General features: G+C 37.5%; 1 protein-coding gene across 1 annotated transcript in view; it reads left to right on the top strand.

The window, feature by feature from the left end:
- LOC149840442 (serine/threonine-protein kinase PBS1-like) overlaps nucleotides 1–19,350 on the top strand; it is a 46,569-nt gene extending 27,219 nt beyond the window's left edge. Inside the window, exons 4-5 of the mRNA XM_090003160.1 lie at nucleotides 17,029–17,420; nucleotides 18,506–19,350. Coding sequence (XP_089859286.1) covers nucleotides 17,029–17,420; nucleotides 18,506–18,994 — 881 coding nt within the window. The 3' untranslated portion in view covers nucleotides 18,995–19,350. The remainder of the gene's footprint in view (nucleotides 1–17,028; nucleotides 17,421–18,505) is intronic.
- The last annotated feature ends 1,462 nt before the right edge of the window (nucleotides 19,351–20,812 follow it).

Raw genomic sequence — 20,812 nt, 5'->3', positions numbered from 1 at the left:
GCCCCGACTCTTTACAAAAATGATATGTAAGCTTGCTATAGTCTCTTTTTGCTCCTTGACCACTTGAGTTTTGATTCTTGAAGTGAGGGGGCTTGTAGGTCTTTAAATTATTTTCCGGTCTTGATACGACATTAGCACCTTCATTTTCTTCAATGTGAGGAGTAGCAAGAACACTTGGATGGTTCTTGTTAATTCCCATGCGAGTCTCTTCCCCACTAAGTTTAGTAATTACATCTTCAAGAGAAGGAGAAGTTAAAGCAGATAAAAGGGAAGACCGGATTTGTTCAAATTCGGGCCTAAGCCTATTCAAAAAATTGAAGAACCTATCTTCTTCTAATTGTTTGTGGAGAAGCTCTATTGCTTCTCTACTCCATTTTGGTTCGAGCATTGCAAGCTCGTCCCAAATAGAAGAGAGCTCGACAAAGTACTCTCTTATAGACATTTTCCCTTGTTGAAGCGTTAGCGCCCTTTTTTGAAGATAATATTTATGGGATAGATCCCTAGACGTGTACATCTTCTCAAGATATTCCCAATCTTGAGAGGCCTTCTTGAACTTGATGATATTTGCATTGATTCTTGTTTCTACGGAGGAAAAAATCCAAGAGAGGATTTTAAAATTTGTCATTTTCCATTCTTCATGCTTTTTTGAGTACTCTTCAAGAGCTTTGGTTCTTTCTTCTCCATCGAGAATTTTGATTTCACCCCCGTTAACAATGGTAATTTTCGGTTCGGGTTCGGGGATTGTGCCTTGCACATAGACTCTTCCCCTTTATATGAGCCTCCATGTTCCCGGCCCAAACATGATAGTTGGATCTATTTAGCTTAAAGCCGAGAGCAAAATGAGACTTTTTTTCACCCATTAAGGAGTAAAGAGGGAGGAAGAAATACACACCAACACAAGATTTTAAGCTCTTGCACAAGATTCTTCCAAAATATTTGAGAAGCAAGCTCCACCACTTCAATCTTTAAATGTCCGAAGGCATGCTTTTCGAGGCACTCGAAAAACAAATAAATCCACGATCCTTTATCACCAACGTGGCTTTGATACCATGTAAAAGTATCTCCAACAAGATACCAAGAACAATATTATAATATTCTTGAAAACAAAAGTGAGCATACATGCACAACAAGAACACTTGTGCACAAAGAGCACAACACAAACTCACAAATGCACAAATGCGAACCCAAAAGTCATAAGTTTCACTAAAAGAGCTTGGGCTATAATCCCACAAGCATACAAATACAAGGGAGGAAGCCCTTATTTATAGGGCAAGAGAGAGCCTTGGGAGGGGCTCCACACATAGTCGTTGGAGCCCCTCTAACAGTCACAAATGTGACTGTTGGAGGGGGTCCAACGACTAGTGTGTTGCCCCCCCCCCCCCCAAGGTAAAGTACATAAAAAATAAAAAAAGGATTTAAGAAAAAGAAAAAAGGAAATTGTAAAAATAAATTACAATCATATTCAAGAAATTGAATATGCGTAAAAAGACTAAACTACCCCTATGACTACTATTAGGAAAAATATATTATATATATATATATAATAAGTAGATACATATACATATATATTAATATATGTATATGTATTACCTTATATATATATATAATAGATTACATGGTTGAATACATAATTTAACAAAACTAGCCTCTAAGGCTATCCCCTGTGTGTTCATTGGTTACTCTGAAACACAAAAAGGATTTAAATGCTACGATATCAAAAATGATAAACTTCTTGTCTCAAGAAATATTAATTTTATTGAAAATGAAAGTGGATTTGAAGGAAACACGTCACAAGACATAAATTCGGATTATTCTTTCTTGTTTAAACTGTTGTCTAATGATGAAAATAGTTATGTAGAATCTCCTATTGAAGATAGAACAACAGTTGAACCAATAGTATACACTAGAAGAAATCAAAATGCAACAAATGGAAGTGTAAATCAAAGTAACAATGAAGCATTAGAAATTCCTTCAGAACAAACCACCATTCGTAGATTTGAACGAACCTCAAGAATTCTAAATAAATTTGTGTCTTATGGCTCATTGTCTCCTAGACATAGAGCATGTCTTATAGCTATTCATTCATATTTTGAGCCTTCATGTTACAATTAAGCAAAAAATTTACCCGAATGGATAAAAGCTATGCATATAGAATTAGATGCTCTTAAGGAAGCTAACACTTGGGAAATTCTAAATTTACCTATTGGAAAGAAGAATATAGGATGTAGATGGGTTTTTAAAGTAAAAACCAAAAGTGATGGATCATTGGAAAGGCATAAAGGTAGGGTAGTTGCCAAATGATATTCTCAAGAATACGGAGTGGATTACGAAGAAACTTTTGCTCATGTTGCCAGGATGACCACTGTTCGAATGCTTGTAGCTATTTCAGGTATTAAAAATTGGAATATATTTCAAATGGATGTTAAAAATGCATTTTTGAATGAGAATCTTAATGGGGAAGTATACATGGATGTTCCACCTGGATTGATAATTCCTTCAGGTAAAGTACTTAAATTAAAAAAAGTATTGTATGGTCTCAAACAAGCACCTAAAGCTTGGTTTGATACTTTTAACAATGTCATTGCAAGGTATGGTTTTAAACTATGCTACACTGATACAACTTTATTTATCAAGAATTCTTCTACAGGTATTATAATTTTATTTTTATATATTGATGATATGTTGATTATAGGGAGTGACAAATAAGGAATCAAGAAAGTAAAACAATTTTAAAAAAAATCTTTTGAAATGACAGATCTTGGGTTCCTAACATACTTCCTTGGTATAGAAGTATCCTACTCTAACAGAGGGTACATATTGTCACAAACAAAATTTGCTTCAGATATTATTGACAGGTCAGGACTATCGGATGATAAAGTTGTTGACACCCCAGAGACTGTTGGAATGAAAATGCGAGCGGTTGATGGAGTTCCTTTAGACAATCCAACTCCCTTCAGAAAGCTCGTGGGATCTCTTATGTATTTGAGTATTACAAGATCAGACATAGCTCATGCTGTACATATAACCAGTCAATTTCAACATGCTCCAACATCAACTCATATGAGTGCAGCGATGAGAATTATCAAATACATTAGAAGCACAATAAATAAGAGAGTTTTTCTATCCTCTTCTTCCTCCTTAGATCTTATTACATATTTTGATGCTGATTGGGGAGGGGATCCAAATAATAAACACTCAACAACTGGTTTTTGTGTGTTTCTAGGTGAATCTTTGATTTCATGGAGGTGCAAGAAACAACAAAAGGTGTCACTATCATCTACAGAAGTTGAATATAAAGCAATGACAACTACTACTATGGAAATCGTGTGACTCCAACAACTAATTTCATATATGGGAATTCATCTTCAGAATCCTATAAGATTATGCTGTGACAACAAGAGCTTCATATACATTGCTCGAAATCATACGTTTCATGAAAGAACCAAGCATATAGAGATGGATTGTCATTTTGTTCGTGAATAATATTTAAAGAAGATTATTGATCTTCCCTACGTGACATCAGAATATCAACTTGCAGATTTTTTCACCAAGACACTGTGCTTACCAAGATTCAACTTTTTACTTGACAAACTTTCGTTGATGTCACCATAAGCTTGAGGGAGACTGTTAGAAAATAATACATATATGTATATACTTGAATATATATATATACATACTCTTCTTAATATAAGAGTATGTATATGTATATAAATACATATTTAAAGTATATATGTATATTCTTGTAATTTTTATTTTCTTATTTTTGTAATTTCTCATTTTATTTATTTTTCTTTTTCAGTTTTTGTTTCCTTTCTGTACATAGTCAGTAGCTGACTGTGTACAGTGTACAACGGTCAACCACTGACTGTGAGCCGTTGGGCTGATTCCCAACAACTTTAATTAGAGCTGTTGGGAATAGCCCAACGACTCTTTCAAAGTGTAATGCATTATAAATAAGGGCAATGAACCCATTTATATATATATATATATATATATATATATATATATATATATATATATATATATGAAAGGGTTTTATCCCCTCATTGCAATAACACAGTGCATTTGAAGCACTTCTTCTTTCTTGTGGTGTGAAGCTTTTAATGCTATTTTGTGTTGGCATATGTTTTGAATATCAAGTTATTTGGAAACTTGATTGTGTGTGACTTTTCACAGATCATACTTATCCACATTGAGGGGCTAAATCTTGGGCTGCACGTAATCAGCACTTCAATAGATTGATCCAAACACTTCCCTTATTTTGGAGTTCATCTTATGGTGATTTTGGATTTTTTTTTTGCTTAGGAGGTTGATCTTGAAAAGAAGTCGTTTTTGGTTCTCTAATCTAAGTCGGGTCTGGACCCGATTTCTGTAATGGATCGGATCCAGATCCAAAGTGATGAATGTGTGTTGTAAATATGTATATTATTAGAGGGTATTTTACTACCCTAAAAAAAGGTTATGTATTAGTTATATATTAAACCTTTAATAGAATGAGAAACACGCTGAAATCAATAGACGTGTTTTGCAGCCCCTTCTTCTTCTCGTTTTTCTCTTTCCTGCACAGGTGAATGTAGAGGTCTTCACTCTCCAACATGGTATCATAGCAGCGTTGAATGCTGGGCCTGAGATTGTCTTCCAGAAAGATCGCTCCTATCCAACTCCAACTCTGCGTGCGTGTTTCTTCCTGGTAACCCGACCTCTGCGTGCGTGAACTCTGCGTGCGTGTCCCTATTCGCCTTCGGCCCTGGTAAGAGCTCGACTTCCTTTCAGATCCGATAAGCCGACCTCTGGGTACGTCTCCTCCTTCCTTTCAAATCTGGTAACCTCTCAGCGTGCCTTTTAAATCTGGTAAACCTCTTCAGCCATTTTTCTTTCTGTTTTGTCGAGACGTGCCATTATCCTCTTCAGAACTGATTGTTCTATAATCAGTTAACTGCCCCAGAGGTGTTCACTTAAATCTGCGTATTTAGTCGTTAAGATTAATGCTTGTGGTGTTTCCTCTTTTCTTTTTGAGTTATTAATTGTCCTATTTTCATGTTTATCAGATCTGAAACCACTTCCACGTTTTGATATTCATTATTGAAGTGCTTTAAGTCTGAATACTATACATTCAAAGATCAATATTGTGCTGCCACAATTTGCAATATTCTGTTTCACCTTTTTCATATTCCTCTGTGCGATTTTCAAGTTGTGTCTCGAAAACTGTTTAATCAGTTACCCATCTGGTCATACCCGAGTTTAATAAGCCTGTTTAAAAAAAAAAGGCTCGGGTGACTGAATTTTTTGTTTGATTCAGATTTTTCTCTTCATCTTCTTTTACCAATGGACTCAACCTTCCCACAGTCAGGCCTTTCCTCCAACTTCCTTAGCCAATTGGTCTCTGAAAGGCCGAACAATTCCAACTTCTTGACTTGGAAAAGGCAGATTGTTCCTTTTATAAGGAGCCAGGATCTCTCTGGTCATTTGGATGGATCAGTCGCAATCCCTCCAGAATTCACCTTGCAAGAAAAGACAGACGATAAAGGGGGCACAATCCATCGTTCTTCTCAAAAATCCAGATTATGTCGCCTGAATGAAAAAGGATCAAGCATTAGTGGCATACATCACATCAACACTCTCACAGGAAGTTCTTGTTGTCATTCCCGATGATTATTCAGCCAAAGAGTTGTGGGACAAGTTAGTGCAGACATATTCACAGATCTCTGAAGCAAGAATTGTGTTTCTCAAGCGAGAATTTCAAATGTTGAAGAAAGATTCGATGTCTATTATGGAGTACCTGAATAAAATGAAAGGCATTACAGATCAACTAGCTATTGTGGGATGTCTCGTCAGTGATAAAGACAAAGTGCAGTAGACCTTGAGTGGATTAGGGCCGGACTATCATGTTCTGGTGACATCCTTGTTGTGTCTCCCAAAACTTCCAAAATTTGAAGATCTTCGTGCAAAACTATTACAGTATGAAATGACCCTAAAAGGGTTCTCTGAGGACACCCATGTTCATTCAGGAACTCAAGATGTGCTGGCCACGGGACTGACTTATGGCAGAGGCAGAGGATGAAATTCTCTTCGAGGAAAGGGAGGACAAGGGAGAAATGTCTTTAGTGGTCATGGTATCCTTCCATCGCCCAATATACAGGGACAAAGACCTATTCCTACCTGCTTCCTATGCAATAAGAAACGACATATTAAGGTAAATTGTTGGTTCAATCCTCAAAATAAGTGAAAAACTCCACAAGCTGAGGCTAAGAAGGACGAAGAAGTAAAAGAGTTGTTATTGGCAGCCTTAGCAGGCTTAAATATGAAACAAAATGATAAAGGCATTTGGTACGTCGATTCCGGAGCAGCGACACACGTCTCAGGTGATGCGGGTAAACTCTTAAATCTTAACCCTTATGTTGGTAAGAGTAGCATAGTCACAGGAGATGGTTCCCATCACTTCATCTCGCATATTGGAAATGCCATTATACCCATGTCCAAGTCTTCTCTTAATCTTTCAAATGTTATTCATGCTCCTAATATCCAGAAGAACATTGTTTCTGTATCAAAACTTGTTGATGATGTTAATGCCTCAGTTGAATTTACTCCCTCTTCTGTTTATGTCAAGGATCTTCGCACGAGGGAGACATTCGTTGAAGGAAAGAGACGAGGCAACATGTACATCTTCCAAGAAGATCCTTCCTTCGTTGTTCATTCTGCTGATTCATCCTTGAAGCCTCAATATTCGTCTTTTGTTCCTTCTAAATATGTGTTTGCCATATCTGAATGTAATAAGTCAACCCTTTGGCATAGTGGTTTGGGTCATTGTGGTCGTCATTTTATTGAAAAACTTGTCTCGAATAATTTCATTCCTAAGTCCAGTCTGAGTTCAGAAGCCAGTGAAATAAAATGTCCTAGTTGTCATTTATGTAAGAGTCATGTTTTGCCTTTCAATTTAATTAATAAGAGAGCTTCAAGGCCTTTTGAGACCATATGTTCTGATGTGTGGGGCCCTGCCCCATTTGCTTCTGTTTCTGGTAGCAAATATTACCTCATCTTCATTGATAGTTATTCCCGCTATACTTGGATATTCTTCATGAAACATAAATCAAAAATTTTTGGATTGCTCCAAAATTTTCATTCCTTTGTCAAAAATCATTTCTCTACCAATATACTCAATTTTCAATGCGATGGAGGAGGGAAATTCTCTTCCAGTGATTTTGTTAGTTTCCTTCAACATAATGGGATAAAGAGAAGAGTGTCTTGCCCACATACACCTCAACAGAATGGAATTGCAGAGAGAAAGCATCGACATATTGTTGAGAGTGCAATGAGCATGCTGCACGGGACTAATTTACCTATCACTCTATGGACAGAAGGTTTCCACTCCACAGTTCATGTGATAAATCGATTTCCCATGACCATTTTAGAAAATAAGTCTCCTTTCTTCTCTTTATTTGGAATACACCCTGACTACCATGATTTACGTGTGTTTGGATGTGTCTGCTATGTTCACGTTGATAACTCATTGAGAAATAAGTTTCAGGACAAAGCATTGAAATGCAGGTTCGTGGGATATGTTGAAGACTATAAGGGGTATAGGTGTTATGATCCATTGAGCAAACACGTCAAAATATCGAGGAATGTCGTTTTTGACGAGATGAACTTTGACAATCAGCCTGTTGATCCAAGTTCTTATACTGCTAGTTCAGGTCCAAGTGTTGAGGTGTACGATCCATGGTTAAATTCAGAACTCTTCTCTAATGCTAGAGAAGATTGTTCTGCAGATTGCAGCCAGAGGGAAATATGTCAGGTGTCATCAAATATATCCCAAACAGAAGAGGTTACCATACAAAACTTGGAGCCAGCAAAGTATAAAGGTATTGTATACACCTGGCGAGAAAAGGAGCAAGAGCCCTCATCCTCTTCTTGTAATAATGATTCTGGTCCTTCTACCTCCGCTCCACATATGTTGGACAACATCAGAAGATCCACGTGGGCCCGACATCCGCTTGACAGGTGGGTTAGTTATAAAAAAATTTCATTGGATTTTCAATTGTTCCTAACATCCATAAATAAAGAGGATGAACCCCTCACCTTTTATCTAGCTGCCAACTCTAGAAGATGGATCAAAGCAATGAATGAAGAGATGAAAGCTTTACATGAATGTGGTACCTGGGAAATTATGCCTAGACCACTAGATAGGAATGTAGTTGGGTCGAGATGGGTATACAAGATAAAATATAAACCAGATGGGAGCATTGAAAGGTATAAAGCTAGACTTGTAGCCAAAGGGTTCACACAATAACAAGGACAAGATTTTGATGAAACCTTCAACCCTGTTATTAAGATGGGAACCATTCGTATTGTGTTGGGTCTTGCCATTGAACATGGATGGACGTTGAGCCAGTTAGATGTTAAAAATGCGTTTTTACATGGGGACCTAAAAGAGGAGGTCTATATGGAACAACCCATCGGGTATGCAGAACGAGATGCCAATCATTATGTATGCAAGTTGAAAAGAGCTTTATATGGATTGAAGCAAGCTTCTCGGTCCTGATTCGAGAGTTTTTCGTTGGAGATACAGAAGCACGGTTTCTCTCGGTCTCTTCTAGATCACTCATTATTCATCTACAATGAAAGAGATGTAACCACTCTTCTGCTAATATACGTCGATGATATTATCATCACAGGGAATTACAGAAGCCATATTGAGGAGGTAAAGAATATATTAAATCAGAGATTCAAAATGAAAGATCTCGGTGATCTACGATATTTTCTTGGAGTAGAAGTTGATAAAACGTGTGATACACTTACTCTTACTCAACACAAATACACGATGGATATTCTCAGTAGAGCAGGCATGAAAGATTGTAAGTCATTGGCAACCCCAAGCATCGTCCATCAAAAATTGAGTTCTAAAGAAGGGGATCTATATAAGGATCTCACTAGATATCGCAGCATTGTGGGCATGTTACAATATCTGACCTTTACCAGACCTGACATAGTCTATTCGGTGAATCAAGTATCTCAGTTTATGCATGAACCTCATACATCGCACATGGAGGCAGTTAAGCGAATACTTCATTATCTAAAGGGTACTGTTGGTGATGGGCTGGTGTATAGGAAAAGTGAATTAAATAAAGGTGGCCATGAAATCATTATATATGCTGATGCTGATTGGGCAGGTGACCCAGATGAACGACGGTCTGTATCTGGTTATTGTAGTTTCATTGGATTCAACATGGTCTCTTGGAGTAGTAGAAAGCAAAAGGCAGTCGCTAGGTCAAGTACAGAGGCTGAGTACAGATCGATGGTTGCTGCGACTGCTAAGGCTACGTGGATAAGACATCTCTTAACAGAGATGGGAGAACCGATTGTTCGTTCACTCCTGGTGTGTGATAGTCAAAGTGCCATCAATATGTCCTTTAACCCCATCTATCACAGTCGAGCAAAGCATATTGAGATTGATCAGCATTTCGTCAGAAAGAAGGTTGAGGAGAAAGAGATTGAACCTGTGTTTGTGCGAACTGAAGAGCAAGTTGCAGATATATTCACCAAAGGACTGACAAAAGACAAATTCTGGTTTCTAAAAGGCAAGTTGTTTATGGTCCAGGACCGTGCACAACTTGAGGGAGGCTGAAAAGAAGTCGTTTTTGGTTCTCTAATCTAAGTCGGGTCTGAACCCGATTTCTGTAATGGATCGGATCCAGATCCAAAGTGATGAATGTGTGTTGTAAATATGTATATTATTAGAGGGTATTTTAGTACCCTAAAAAAAGGTTATGTATTAGTTATATATTAAACCTTTAATAGAATGAGAAACACGCTGAAATCAACAGACGTGTTTTGCAGCCCCTTCTTCTCGTTTTTCTCTTTCCTGCACAGGTGAATGTGGAGGTCTTCACTCTCCAACAGATCTTACTTATCCATATTATGATAGGTTGAATCATAGGTTTATGCTTAGCATGCCACTAATTGGATATATGCAAGGGTCATCTATGTCATGTGGTGGAATTCACACAATTCTGCTTACTGAATCCATTAATCCACAACTTTTGCTGCATTGGAATCATTGCTTTCCTTCCCTTTTTCTTTCAGTGTGATTACATCTACTAAAATATTAAATGTTTTAATTGTTTCAACTGGTGGCTAATAAAATCTAAAATAACAGTAAACAATTGATGCAAACAGTTCCCTTATTATTTATTTATTTATTTATTTTTTTTGGGGGGGGGGGGAGGGAATGGATTTGCTGCTTGCCCTTTGACACCATGTTTTACCTACTGTTTTGTTTCCTCTCTTCAATCTTTTCAGTCGATGGTTCATTTCAGTTGTGCTTATAATCTTTGGGGTTGAATTTAAAGAAGAAATTCCACTTATTTTATTGTGCAAAGCCAAACAGTTGTGCATCTCTAATCTCTTATCATGTAGATCATACAAGACAAAAAGCTGCCTGTTGAACAGTCCATTCATGTCTAACATTTATGGTGGATGCTAACAGCAAGCACTTTATCATTATAGTATACAAATTATAAGTACACAAAACTAACCATGGTGAACTTGGGTTTTAGATGTGTTTTTAGGTACCATCTGAAATATTATCGAATTTTCATTTGGTTTCTACTGTTATGATGATGTTGAAGAGGTGAACATGTTGGGAAAACTGAACTGTTGTTCTGGTAGTGATGGTTGAACTACAATGTTGGCCTTTTTATTTATTGAACAGTTCATGAAACTTCCAATTAAATCATACGTACACATTGAGTTGAGACAGTGTGACCTTGCTGGTACACATTGAGACAGTGTGACCTTGTTTACAGCTTTTAAATGTTGGCTTTTGTATTGAACAGTTCAATTAAACTTCCAATGTGCATTTGCTTGGTTACTAATTTCATATTGGCGTGGGATATATATATATATATATATATAGTCCACTCAATTTTCTGTCTTGTGTTTTATATACTAAGCAAACGTCTTTGTCTATGTAATTATGGTTATATTTACAAATGCTTGTCCTCCACAATTATGGTTGTGTTTAGGGGTGTCAACGGGTCAGGTTTGTTAAAATATATATATATATATATATACACATCCGTATATATATAAGTATATGTATATACATATATGTATATATATATTATTTCTCATTTAGATAAATACCCGATAGGGGTATTCTTGTAAAACCACTTATGTATTTTTCTCTTTTTTATTTTTTCTCTTTTTCCCTTTTTCCTTTTCTTTTTTTTTCCTTTATTTTTCCTTTTTTGAAATGACCACAAGGGGGCCCCACACTTGTAGTCGTTGGGGCTCCAACGGTCAGATTTCTGACCGTTGGGGCTCCCAACGACTACAAGGGAGCCCCCCCCTTGTGGTTCCTTTAGTGCTTCCCTCCTCTATAAATAGAGGAGGTCTTCCCCTCTTAAATGTATGGGTTTATACCCCTCTCTCTTCTCTTCTTCAATAATATCCAACTTATGACTTTAAGTCATTTCCATATTTGAGAGTTTTTGTGTGTGCACATTTGGTGTTTGTGTTCTTGGCTTTAGTGGTCACTCTTTAAGAGTGACATTTGCTCTATTGGTGCTTCCGCCTCTTTTCATTACATGGTATCAGAGCTCGGTTGGTGATTGGGCTTCTCTTTTGTCATCTTGGAACGCGTGCCTCTCAAAGTTTTTTGAAGAAGAGAAGAATAGTTGGTGCCGATGGAACGTGACTCTAAAGTGGAGCTCTCTTTTAAGCTAAATGGGTCCAACTACCTCATGTGGGCCTCCGCGATGGAAAATCACCTAAGAGGTAAGAAACTTTGGGGTTTTGTTATGGGAACTACTCCCGAACCCTCTCTTGTTCTCACCAAAATGGAAAACGAGATTGAGAAGGCTTTAGATGGCGATGAGCGCATCAAAGCCATTAATGAACATCAATCCAAAATTGAGGATTGGGAAAGTAACCATGCCAAACAAAATTTTGGCATGGTTCATGAACAATGTTGATCTTAAAAATTGTGCTAATATTGCCAAATTTAGAAGGGCCAATGAGGCTTGGTTTTTCCTTAAGGGTATGTATACCCAAAAGGATCTTGCTCGACAATTTTTTTGTCAAGAGAAAATCCGTTCTACCAAACAAATGGACATGAGTGTCCGGGACTATTTTAGCTCTCTAACCCCCCTTTGGGATGAGCTTGCTCTTCTTGAGCCTAAGTGGGTTGCTTCTCAAGATATTGAGCTAAGAAGGGAACAAATTGAAAATGAGCACTTTTTTCAATTCCTTCATGGTCTTCGCCCGGAATTTGAACAAGTTAGGGCATCTCTTCTCCATAGAAGCAAAGCCCTACCTATTGAAGACGCCCTTGCCGAGATATGTCAAGAAGAAACTCGGCTTGGTTTGAGCATTAAGAGTGATGATGTTTTAGCCGTTACTAAGCCCGTATCTAATGTTAAAGCATATAGACCTCCCCACTTTAACAAAAATAACTATGGACCTAGAAAGGGGATTATATGCCATTATTGTAATGAACCGGGGCACATAAGACCGGTTTGCCCAAAGCTTAAAGGAAAAGTTGCCGCCGTTGGAGAAGATTCTCCAAAGAAGGAAGATTGCACAAAAGAAGGAGATATCAAAGAAACTCTAAATCACATCTCCGAAGCTCTCCAACATCTACTCAAGGCTTCTCCTTCAACATCCGGGGCCGCCATTGCCTACTCTTCATCTCCTCCAGGTATGTGGATACTAGATTCCGGTGCTTCTTTTCATATGACATCTCATAAAAATTCTCTTTCAAACGTTTTTTCCGATCCTATATCTTCTTGTGTTTCAACCGCCGATGGTACATCATTAAAAATTGAAAGTATTGGATCTCTTAATTTTAAAAACTTTTTTGTTCCTAAAGTAAGAATCGTTCCTAAAATAAATTTAAACCTTTTTTCCGTATCTCAAATTACCGATCATGGATGCCAAGTCTCTTTCTCACCCAAGGATTGCACCGTGCAGGATCTCCAGTCAGGGAAGCTGATTGGGCAAGGCCATAGAAGGGGTGACCTCTATTTTATGGATTTTTTGACTCTTCCATCTAAGCCATCATGCAATCTTGTAAAGGACAAAAGTATTGGAATATGGCATGAGAGACTTGGCCATCCAAATTTTGTAAAAATGTCTCTTTTTCCGTTTTTGAACAATACTTGTAAAGACAATCACATGACTTGTAAAGATTGCATTTTTGGGAAATCTAAAGCTATTCCATTTCCACAAAGAAGTTACTTTACCACTCGGCCATTTGAACTTATTCCTTCCGATGTGTGGGGACCTTCCCCTATTTTGTCTAAAGGTGGTTTTTCGTATTACGTGGTATTTATTGATGATTTTACTCGATTCACATGGATTTACTTCCTAAGTCGTAAATCCGAAGTTTTTTCCTTCTTTAAAGAATTTCATGCAATGGTCAAAAACCAATTTTTGGGAAATCTATCTATTCTTAGATCCGATTCGGGAGGCGAATATATGTCCAATGATTTTCAAACCTATTTGAAAGAAAATGGAATTCTTCACCAACGTTCTTGCCCCAATACTCCACAACAAAATGGCCTTGCGGAAAGAAAGCATAGGCACATAATAGAGACTACAAGAACGTTATTGATCTCAAGAAACATTCCAAAATCTTTCTGGGCCGAGGCGGTTCTAACCTCTGCGTATCTTATCAATAGAACTCCTTCGTCCTCCTTGAAAAATCTTTCTCCTTTTGAAAAACTTTACAACATGTCTCCCGATTATAAAAGACTAAGAATTTTTTGATGCAAATGCTTTGTTTTAACCCACAAGAATGATAAACTCTCCCCTAGGGCTATTGAATGCATTTTTTTGGGATATGGCGAAAAACAAAAAGGATATCGATGTTTTGACATACTTAAAAACAAGCTTTATATTTCTAAAGATGTCACATTTCTTGAAGAGGAAAGTGGTTTTTCGCCCCAACCAAATGAAAATATCGATTATTCATTCTTATTTGACTTATTGCCTAAAGATGATCATATTGATCCTAATGAATTCCTTGGTGAAGATCTTGTTGAACATCCAAGCGATGATCAAAACTTAGAAGAAAATGGTTCAAGACAAATACAAGTCTACTCTAGAAGGAATGAAAGGAATCCTCCTTGTGCCCTTGAAAGATTTTCCCAAAATGAGTCCATCGAAGAGACTTCTCAAAGAAGGTCAAATCGAATTTCTAAAATACCAAATAGGTTTGTTTCTTATGATTCTTTTTCGCCTAATTTTCGAGCATGTCTTCTTGCTCTTCACTCTTTTCATGAACCATCTCATTACAATGATGCTAAGCAATATGCTCATTGGAATGATGCTATGCAACTTGAACTTAATGCCCTCAAAAAGGCACAAACTTGGGAAATCATTGATCCTCCCAATGGCAAGAAACCCATTGGATGTAGATGGGTTTTTAAAGTGAAAACTAAAAGTGATGGTTCATTGAAAAGATATAAGGCTAGGTTGGTAGCCAAAGGATATGCCCAAGAGTATGGGGTAGATTATGATGAAACATTTGCCCCCGTTGCTCGAATGACTAGTGTTCGAGCTCTTATTGCTATAGCCGCAGTTAAAAAATGGCCAATTTTTCAACTTGATGTTAAAAATGCCTTTTTGAATGGTAATTTAAATGAAGAAGTGTATATGGAACCACCTCCAGGTATGGATTTAAATGGAAAAATTTTGAAATTAAAAAAGGCTTTATATGGTCTTAAGCAAGCACCTAAAGCTTGGTATGATAGGTTTAGTAACGTATTAATAAATTTAGGTTTTTCTTCTTGTTATACTGACACTGCTCTTTTTGTGAAGAGAACAGGTGACTCCATTATTATGCTTCTGTTGTATGTTGATGATATGATCATCACTGGGAATGACAAAAAGGGAGTAAATGATGTTAAGACTATGCTAAAAGATACCTTTGATATGTCTGACCTTGGTTATTTACGATATTTCTTAGGTATTGAAGTGGCTTATTCCGAACGTGGATACATCTTATCTCAGATGAAGTTAGCTGCTGAAATTTGTACCAAATCAGGAATATCTGACGAAAAGAAAGTTGAGACTCCAAAAGTTATCAATGCAAAACTTAGACTTGAAGATGGTGTTCTTCTTGAAGATCCAACTCCCTACCGTCAATTAATTGGATCCCTCACTTATCTATCCATCACCCGTCCTGACATAGCTCATGCGGTTCATGCAGCAAGCCAGTTCCAGCACGCACCTACCACAGTTCATATGGCGGCCGTAATGAGAATTGTGCGATATATCAAAAATACCATCTCAAAGAGACTCTTCTTATCCTCTTCCTCATCTCTTGAATTGACTGCTTTTACTGATGCTGATTGGGGAGGCAATCCCAATGATCGTATCTCAATTACGGGTCTTTGTATTTTTTTAGGAGAATCTCTCATCTCGTGGAGATGTAAGAAGCAGCAGAAAGTCTCCTTATCATCTACTGAAGCTGAGTATCGGGCTATGGCGATGACAACTATGAAAATCGTATGGCTCAGAAGTCTCCTTGCCGACATGGGCGTTCTCATTTCCACTCCTACCAAGCTCTGCTGTGACAACAAAAGTGCGATATACATTGCCAGCAATCACACCTTTCATGAACGGACAAAGCATATCGAGATGGATTGCCATTATGTTCGAGACGAATATCTCAGAGGGACTATTTCGTTACCATATGTTACTTCAGAATATCAGCTGGCTGACTTCTTCACCAAAGCGCTTCCAACTCCACGATTTATGTTCCTCCTTAGCAAACTTTCGGTCTTCTCCCCGTAAAGTTTGAGGGGGCGTGTTAAAATATATATATATATATATATATATATACATCCGTATATATATAAGTATATGTATATACATATATGTATATATATATTATTTCTCATTTAGATAAATACCCGATAGGGGTATTCTTGTAAAACCACTTATGTATTTTTCTCTTTTTTATTTTTTCTCTTTTTCCCTTTTTCCTTTTCTTTTTTTTCCCTTTATTTTTCCTTTTTTGAAATGACCACAAGGGGGCCCCACACTTGTAGTCGTTGGGGCTCCAACGGTCAGATTTCTGACCGTTGGGGCTCCCAACGACTACAAGGGAGCCCCCCCCTTGTGGTTCCTTTAGTGCTTCCCTCCTCTATAAATAGAGGAGGTCTTCCCCTCTTAAATGTATGGGTTTATACCCCTCTCTCTTCTCTTCTTCAATAATATCCAACTTATGACTTTAAGTCATTTCCATATTTGAGAGTTTTTGTGTGTGCACATTTGGTGTTTGTGTTCTTGGCTTTAGTGGTCACTCTTTAAGAGTGACATTTGCTCTATTGGTGCTTCCGCCTCTTTTCATTACAAGGTTTACCCGGACCCAAACCATACCAAACCCTATAGGGTCCAGGTATGGTGATAAATAAGAAGACCCGATAAGGATCCGGGTCTGGACCCAAAGGTCCAATTAATACATGGACCCAGGTATAGTTTGTGAAAATTCATACCAGACCCGGGCCCGAGTCGCCCGACCTGAGTTCCGATTAAGACCAGCAAATTTTCAATGTAAAAATGATAAAAAATATTGTTTTACTGGGTATGGCCTGGGTCTGGTTCATGTAGTTCTTATCGGGTACATGTATGGTTTCTCTTAGGGTGGATCCGATTAGATCCGGGTCCGGACCCAATGCCATACCCGAAAATCGGGACCAGGTCTGGTTCCACCTGGGTCCGAACCAAACCTGATCCGTTGACACCCCTTAGTTGTGATGATGATATAGTTTATTGAATACTTTCTGCTATTTGGTGATGTTGCTTTGGCTGTCGATGACAATCTGAGGAATCTGAGCATGCTTTGCTGCCTTTGCCACCTTTGTTTTGTTAGAGTTTAGTAGATAACTTCAGAAGTATCAAATAACCTGGGTATTTATTTGTTCTGTAAATGGTGCTTGATGGAGAAGTTTTTGGCCTTTTTCAGGGTAAAGTAACAGTTGCTACAACTGCTGTGACTCTTGTCTAATTGTTTTAGTGCAGATCTTCCCCCTGATAAAGAACCACTAGACTGGATTACGAGGATGAAAATTGCAGCTGGTGCAGCTAAAGGGTTGGAGTACTTGCATTGTAAAGCAAATCCTCCTGTCATATATAGAGACTTTAAATCGTCCAACATACTATTGGATGAAGGATTCAATCCAAAGCTATCTGATTTTGGTCTTGCAAAACTTGGTCCAACTGGGGATAAGTCCCATGTCTCCACTAGGGTGATGGGAACATATGGTTACTGTGCTCCTGAATATGCCATGACTGGACAACTTACTGTCAAATCTGATGTCTACAGTTTTGGCGTGTTTTTTCTTGAGCTAATTACAGGACGAAAGGCAATTGATCCTAAGAAGTTGCAACCTGAACAGAATCTTGTCCAATGGGTAACCACCTCAATAGTATCTTTTCTTATGTTCTTTTTGCTTGAATTGTTTTCTCAAAAAACACCGTGAAAGTTCACTTTCTGATTTAGTTGAAATGTTTTTTGGTTCTGGATTTTCTTATAGAAAATGATTCATGTAGAGAATTATGAGAAATACTTTTATAATCTCTGAATACATTTTCTGTAATCTGAACCATGAAGAAGAAAAGCTGAACACTGCTTCAGTGAATCTGACGTTTTTATTATTAGTATCAAGAACCAATGCTCGAAATCTGTGTATGGGAACCCTCTGATAGTAAACGGGCCAGATTTAGTTTAAGGTGGCCCTGCTGATAGTTCTGATACCTTCCACACAATATTTTTCTTACACTATGCATATTTGTTGTAATTATAACCCTTCATGGTTTACTCATTTAGAGACCTAACTGTAATATGATCAAAGAAGTGATGATTCGTCTTCAAGTTGCACCTAATGGTTCCTACATGGTATTGAAACCATTGTAAGGTCTCTCTTATCATTTTTGTAACATGCATTAAGTCAGTGACTGAAGATTATGTCCTCTCTCTCTCTCTCTCTCTCTCTCTCTCTCTCTCTCTCTCTCTCTGAAAAGCACAAAAAAGAGATCATGTCCACTATTGATTTAGCATTCTTCTCTCCTGGTTAGTTGCTCTCTTGTTTGCCTAAGGCTGGTTTAGCGATTAATTCTGTTGCTGGAAATTTTTTGCATGTTCTTTGTTATTTACTTCTGAAGTTCCTAACTTCTAATGATCTAATCCCATGATAAATATGCCTTTATACCTGGTAATAACTTCGCTTTAATGTCCTCCATCATTTACTATTATCAGCTGTCAGTGGTTTCTTTTTATTCATTTTGGCGTCACTATAAGCCTCAACTTTCACATATCTAGTATTCCATAGTCAATTTTCTTATGGAATCCTAGGTTTGCAGTATCAACTTGATGAGCATGTATACTTGATATGTTTATTGTAAAACCAAGTGCCTAACGATACCAGTTTTTTCTGTTCCTTTTTTTTCCTTCATCTTTAACTTTGATAACTGGTTCTGATATGTTTTCTCCTTGCAGGCTCGCCCACTGTTCAATGATCGCCGGAAATTTGCAAAAATGGTTGATCCACGATTACAAGGCCAGTTCCCAATGCGAGGCTTGTACCAAGCGCTTGCAGTGGCTGCAATGTGTCTCCAAGAACAGGCAGCGACACGTCCAATGATTGGGGATGTGGTCACAGCTCTATCCTACTTGGCAAACCAAGCTTACGACCCCAATGCTCCTCAAAGCAACAGAGCTGTTAGGGATGAGAGAAGGAGCAGGGGAGTTGGTGCTGCTGGGGATAAAGGAGGAAGGATAGCAAAAAATGAGGGTGGTGCCTCTGCTATTAAGTGGGTATTGGATGAATCAGACAGAGATGATTCTCCCAAAGAGCCCAGAAACCACAACAGGGATTTGGATAGAGAGAGAGCAGTTGCTGAGGCCAAAATGTGGGGAGAAAATTGGAGGGATAAGAAGAGGGTGAGAGCTCAGGGAAACACAGCAAAGACGTCAGAAGAAGGTTGATGATCCAACGAATAATTTGCATGAATAATTTTTCTTGGCTTATCTACCATTTCTATCTGAAGTCGAGGAATTTTGTGAGGCTAGGTTCCCTGTGCGTATAGACACACAGATTTTCAAGTCTACCTGAAGAAAGGATCTGTAGTTTCTCAAGAGTTGTACTGCTTTAGTTTCTTTTCCTCTTGTTTCTTCTCTTGGAAGAGAAAAGCATAGTTAGAGTGTAAAGGTTCATACAAAAGCTGTACTATAATTATGGGTGTTAACCCAATATCTTTTGATGTCTTATTGACACATTTGAAAGCGAGAAAAATTCTCACAGGAAAAGAAAATTTTGCCTATAAAAAGTTTAATTGTGATAACTTTTTTAAATGAAATTTTTTTCATGTATAGCATGAGAAAAATGGAATGAAAAATATGAGAAAAATGAGAGAGAGAAAGGGACCTGGAAATGGTGGTGGATGAGAGGAAGATGAAGATGGAGGAAGCTCTCTTGTGGCAACCCATGGGATGAGATGCGTAGTGAGTGAATGGTTGCCCTAATCAAAATTAATTTTTAATAGAAAAACATTCTCCACCCCTCAGGTGAAGGAATTTTTCTTATTCAAAATCACACTTTTTAGTTAAACTTTCATTTCAAAAATTCTCTTATTTGGAATAATTGAAAAAGTTGTCATTTTCTGTTTCAGTTGCTTTTCTATTTTCATGCAGCTCTCTGCTTTCTTCAGTGTGATGCATCTCTCTCTCTCTCTCTCTCTTATCCATACGCGCACAACTAACATTCTTCTCCAACCTAGGTGTTGAATTTTGATGGACTTTACAACTGAAAGAATAAAGTCCACACAACTCAATTAGTATGTAGTAATTTGCTTTATTTGAGCTGAAAATTAGGTCTATATTGCACTAGCATGATCCCGTTGAAGGCCACAGTTGAGCCACGCTATAAAGTTGAGTGGACCACTGTAACTGTTTTCTAGCCAAATCTTCCCTCATTTAATCACGGATCCAAATTCAGAATAAGAGTAGCAATTCCAATTGAAGAAGTAAATAAATTAAGAAAGAAAACTAAAAGTGAAAAAGACAAACAAAAATGAGAAATGAGAAATTAATCAACCATATCTCTGACGAAAATTGGTTAACATCAGAAAACGGTAACGAACTTGACCAAACAAGATTGCTCTCCCTCTTTTTATTATTAGCTTAAATTCCAACTTTTCCTTTTTAATGAACATATTTTTTGTGCCTTTGATTTTCACTCATATTGTATCAATTAGCTTCTGATGATATATATATATATATAGAGAGAGAGAGAGAGAGAGAGATGTGAGTAATATCAAACAAGCATTTTGTCCGCCGTTACTCGGATGCACGGACGATCAACGGTTCACACACGTTAATTAGTTAAAAAGAAATCACCTTTAGCGATGGTTGCAACCGCCTCTAAAAGTCAATTTTTGCCCAGATCATTAGCGGCGGTCAAAGACTGCAGCTAATGGTCTTAAATTAATGTCAGACATGCATTTAACCACACCTCTAACATTTTTGGTGCGTCTGACTTTAAATAATGGCTACTGATGAAGGTAAGGAACTAATGAGTAGAAATCACTCTTTTCTACAAAAAAAAAAGTTTTTTTTAGATCAAATGTTATTTAAATGGTTTGTTTATTTGGAAACTTATTTTGATTCATGTGATTATGACACATAATTATGTTTTCAAAGGGGTCCAAAAATTAATGACCCCACAATGTGCCAAAATTTCATAACTAGAAAGCACGATCCAAGGCTTGATTCTTAGCAAACAAACCATGCTGAACACACTTACGC

The sequence above is a fragment of the Nuphar pumila genome, chromosome 4 (assembly GCF_984573655.1).
Source record: "Nuphar pumila chromosome 4, dmNupPumi1.hap1.1, whole genome shotgun sequence".
Lineage (NCBI taxonomy): Eukaryota > Viridiplantae > Streptophyta > Magnoliopsida > Nymphaeales > Nymphaeaceae > Nuphar > Nuphar pumila.
This window is presented reverse-complemented; position numbering and strand designations above follow the sequence as displayed.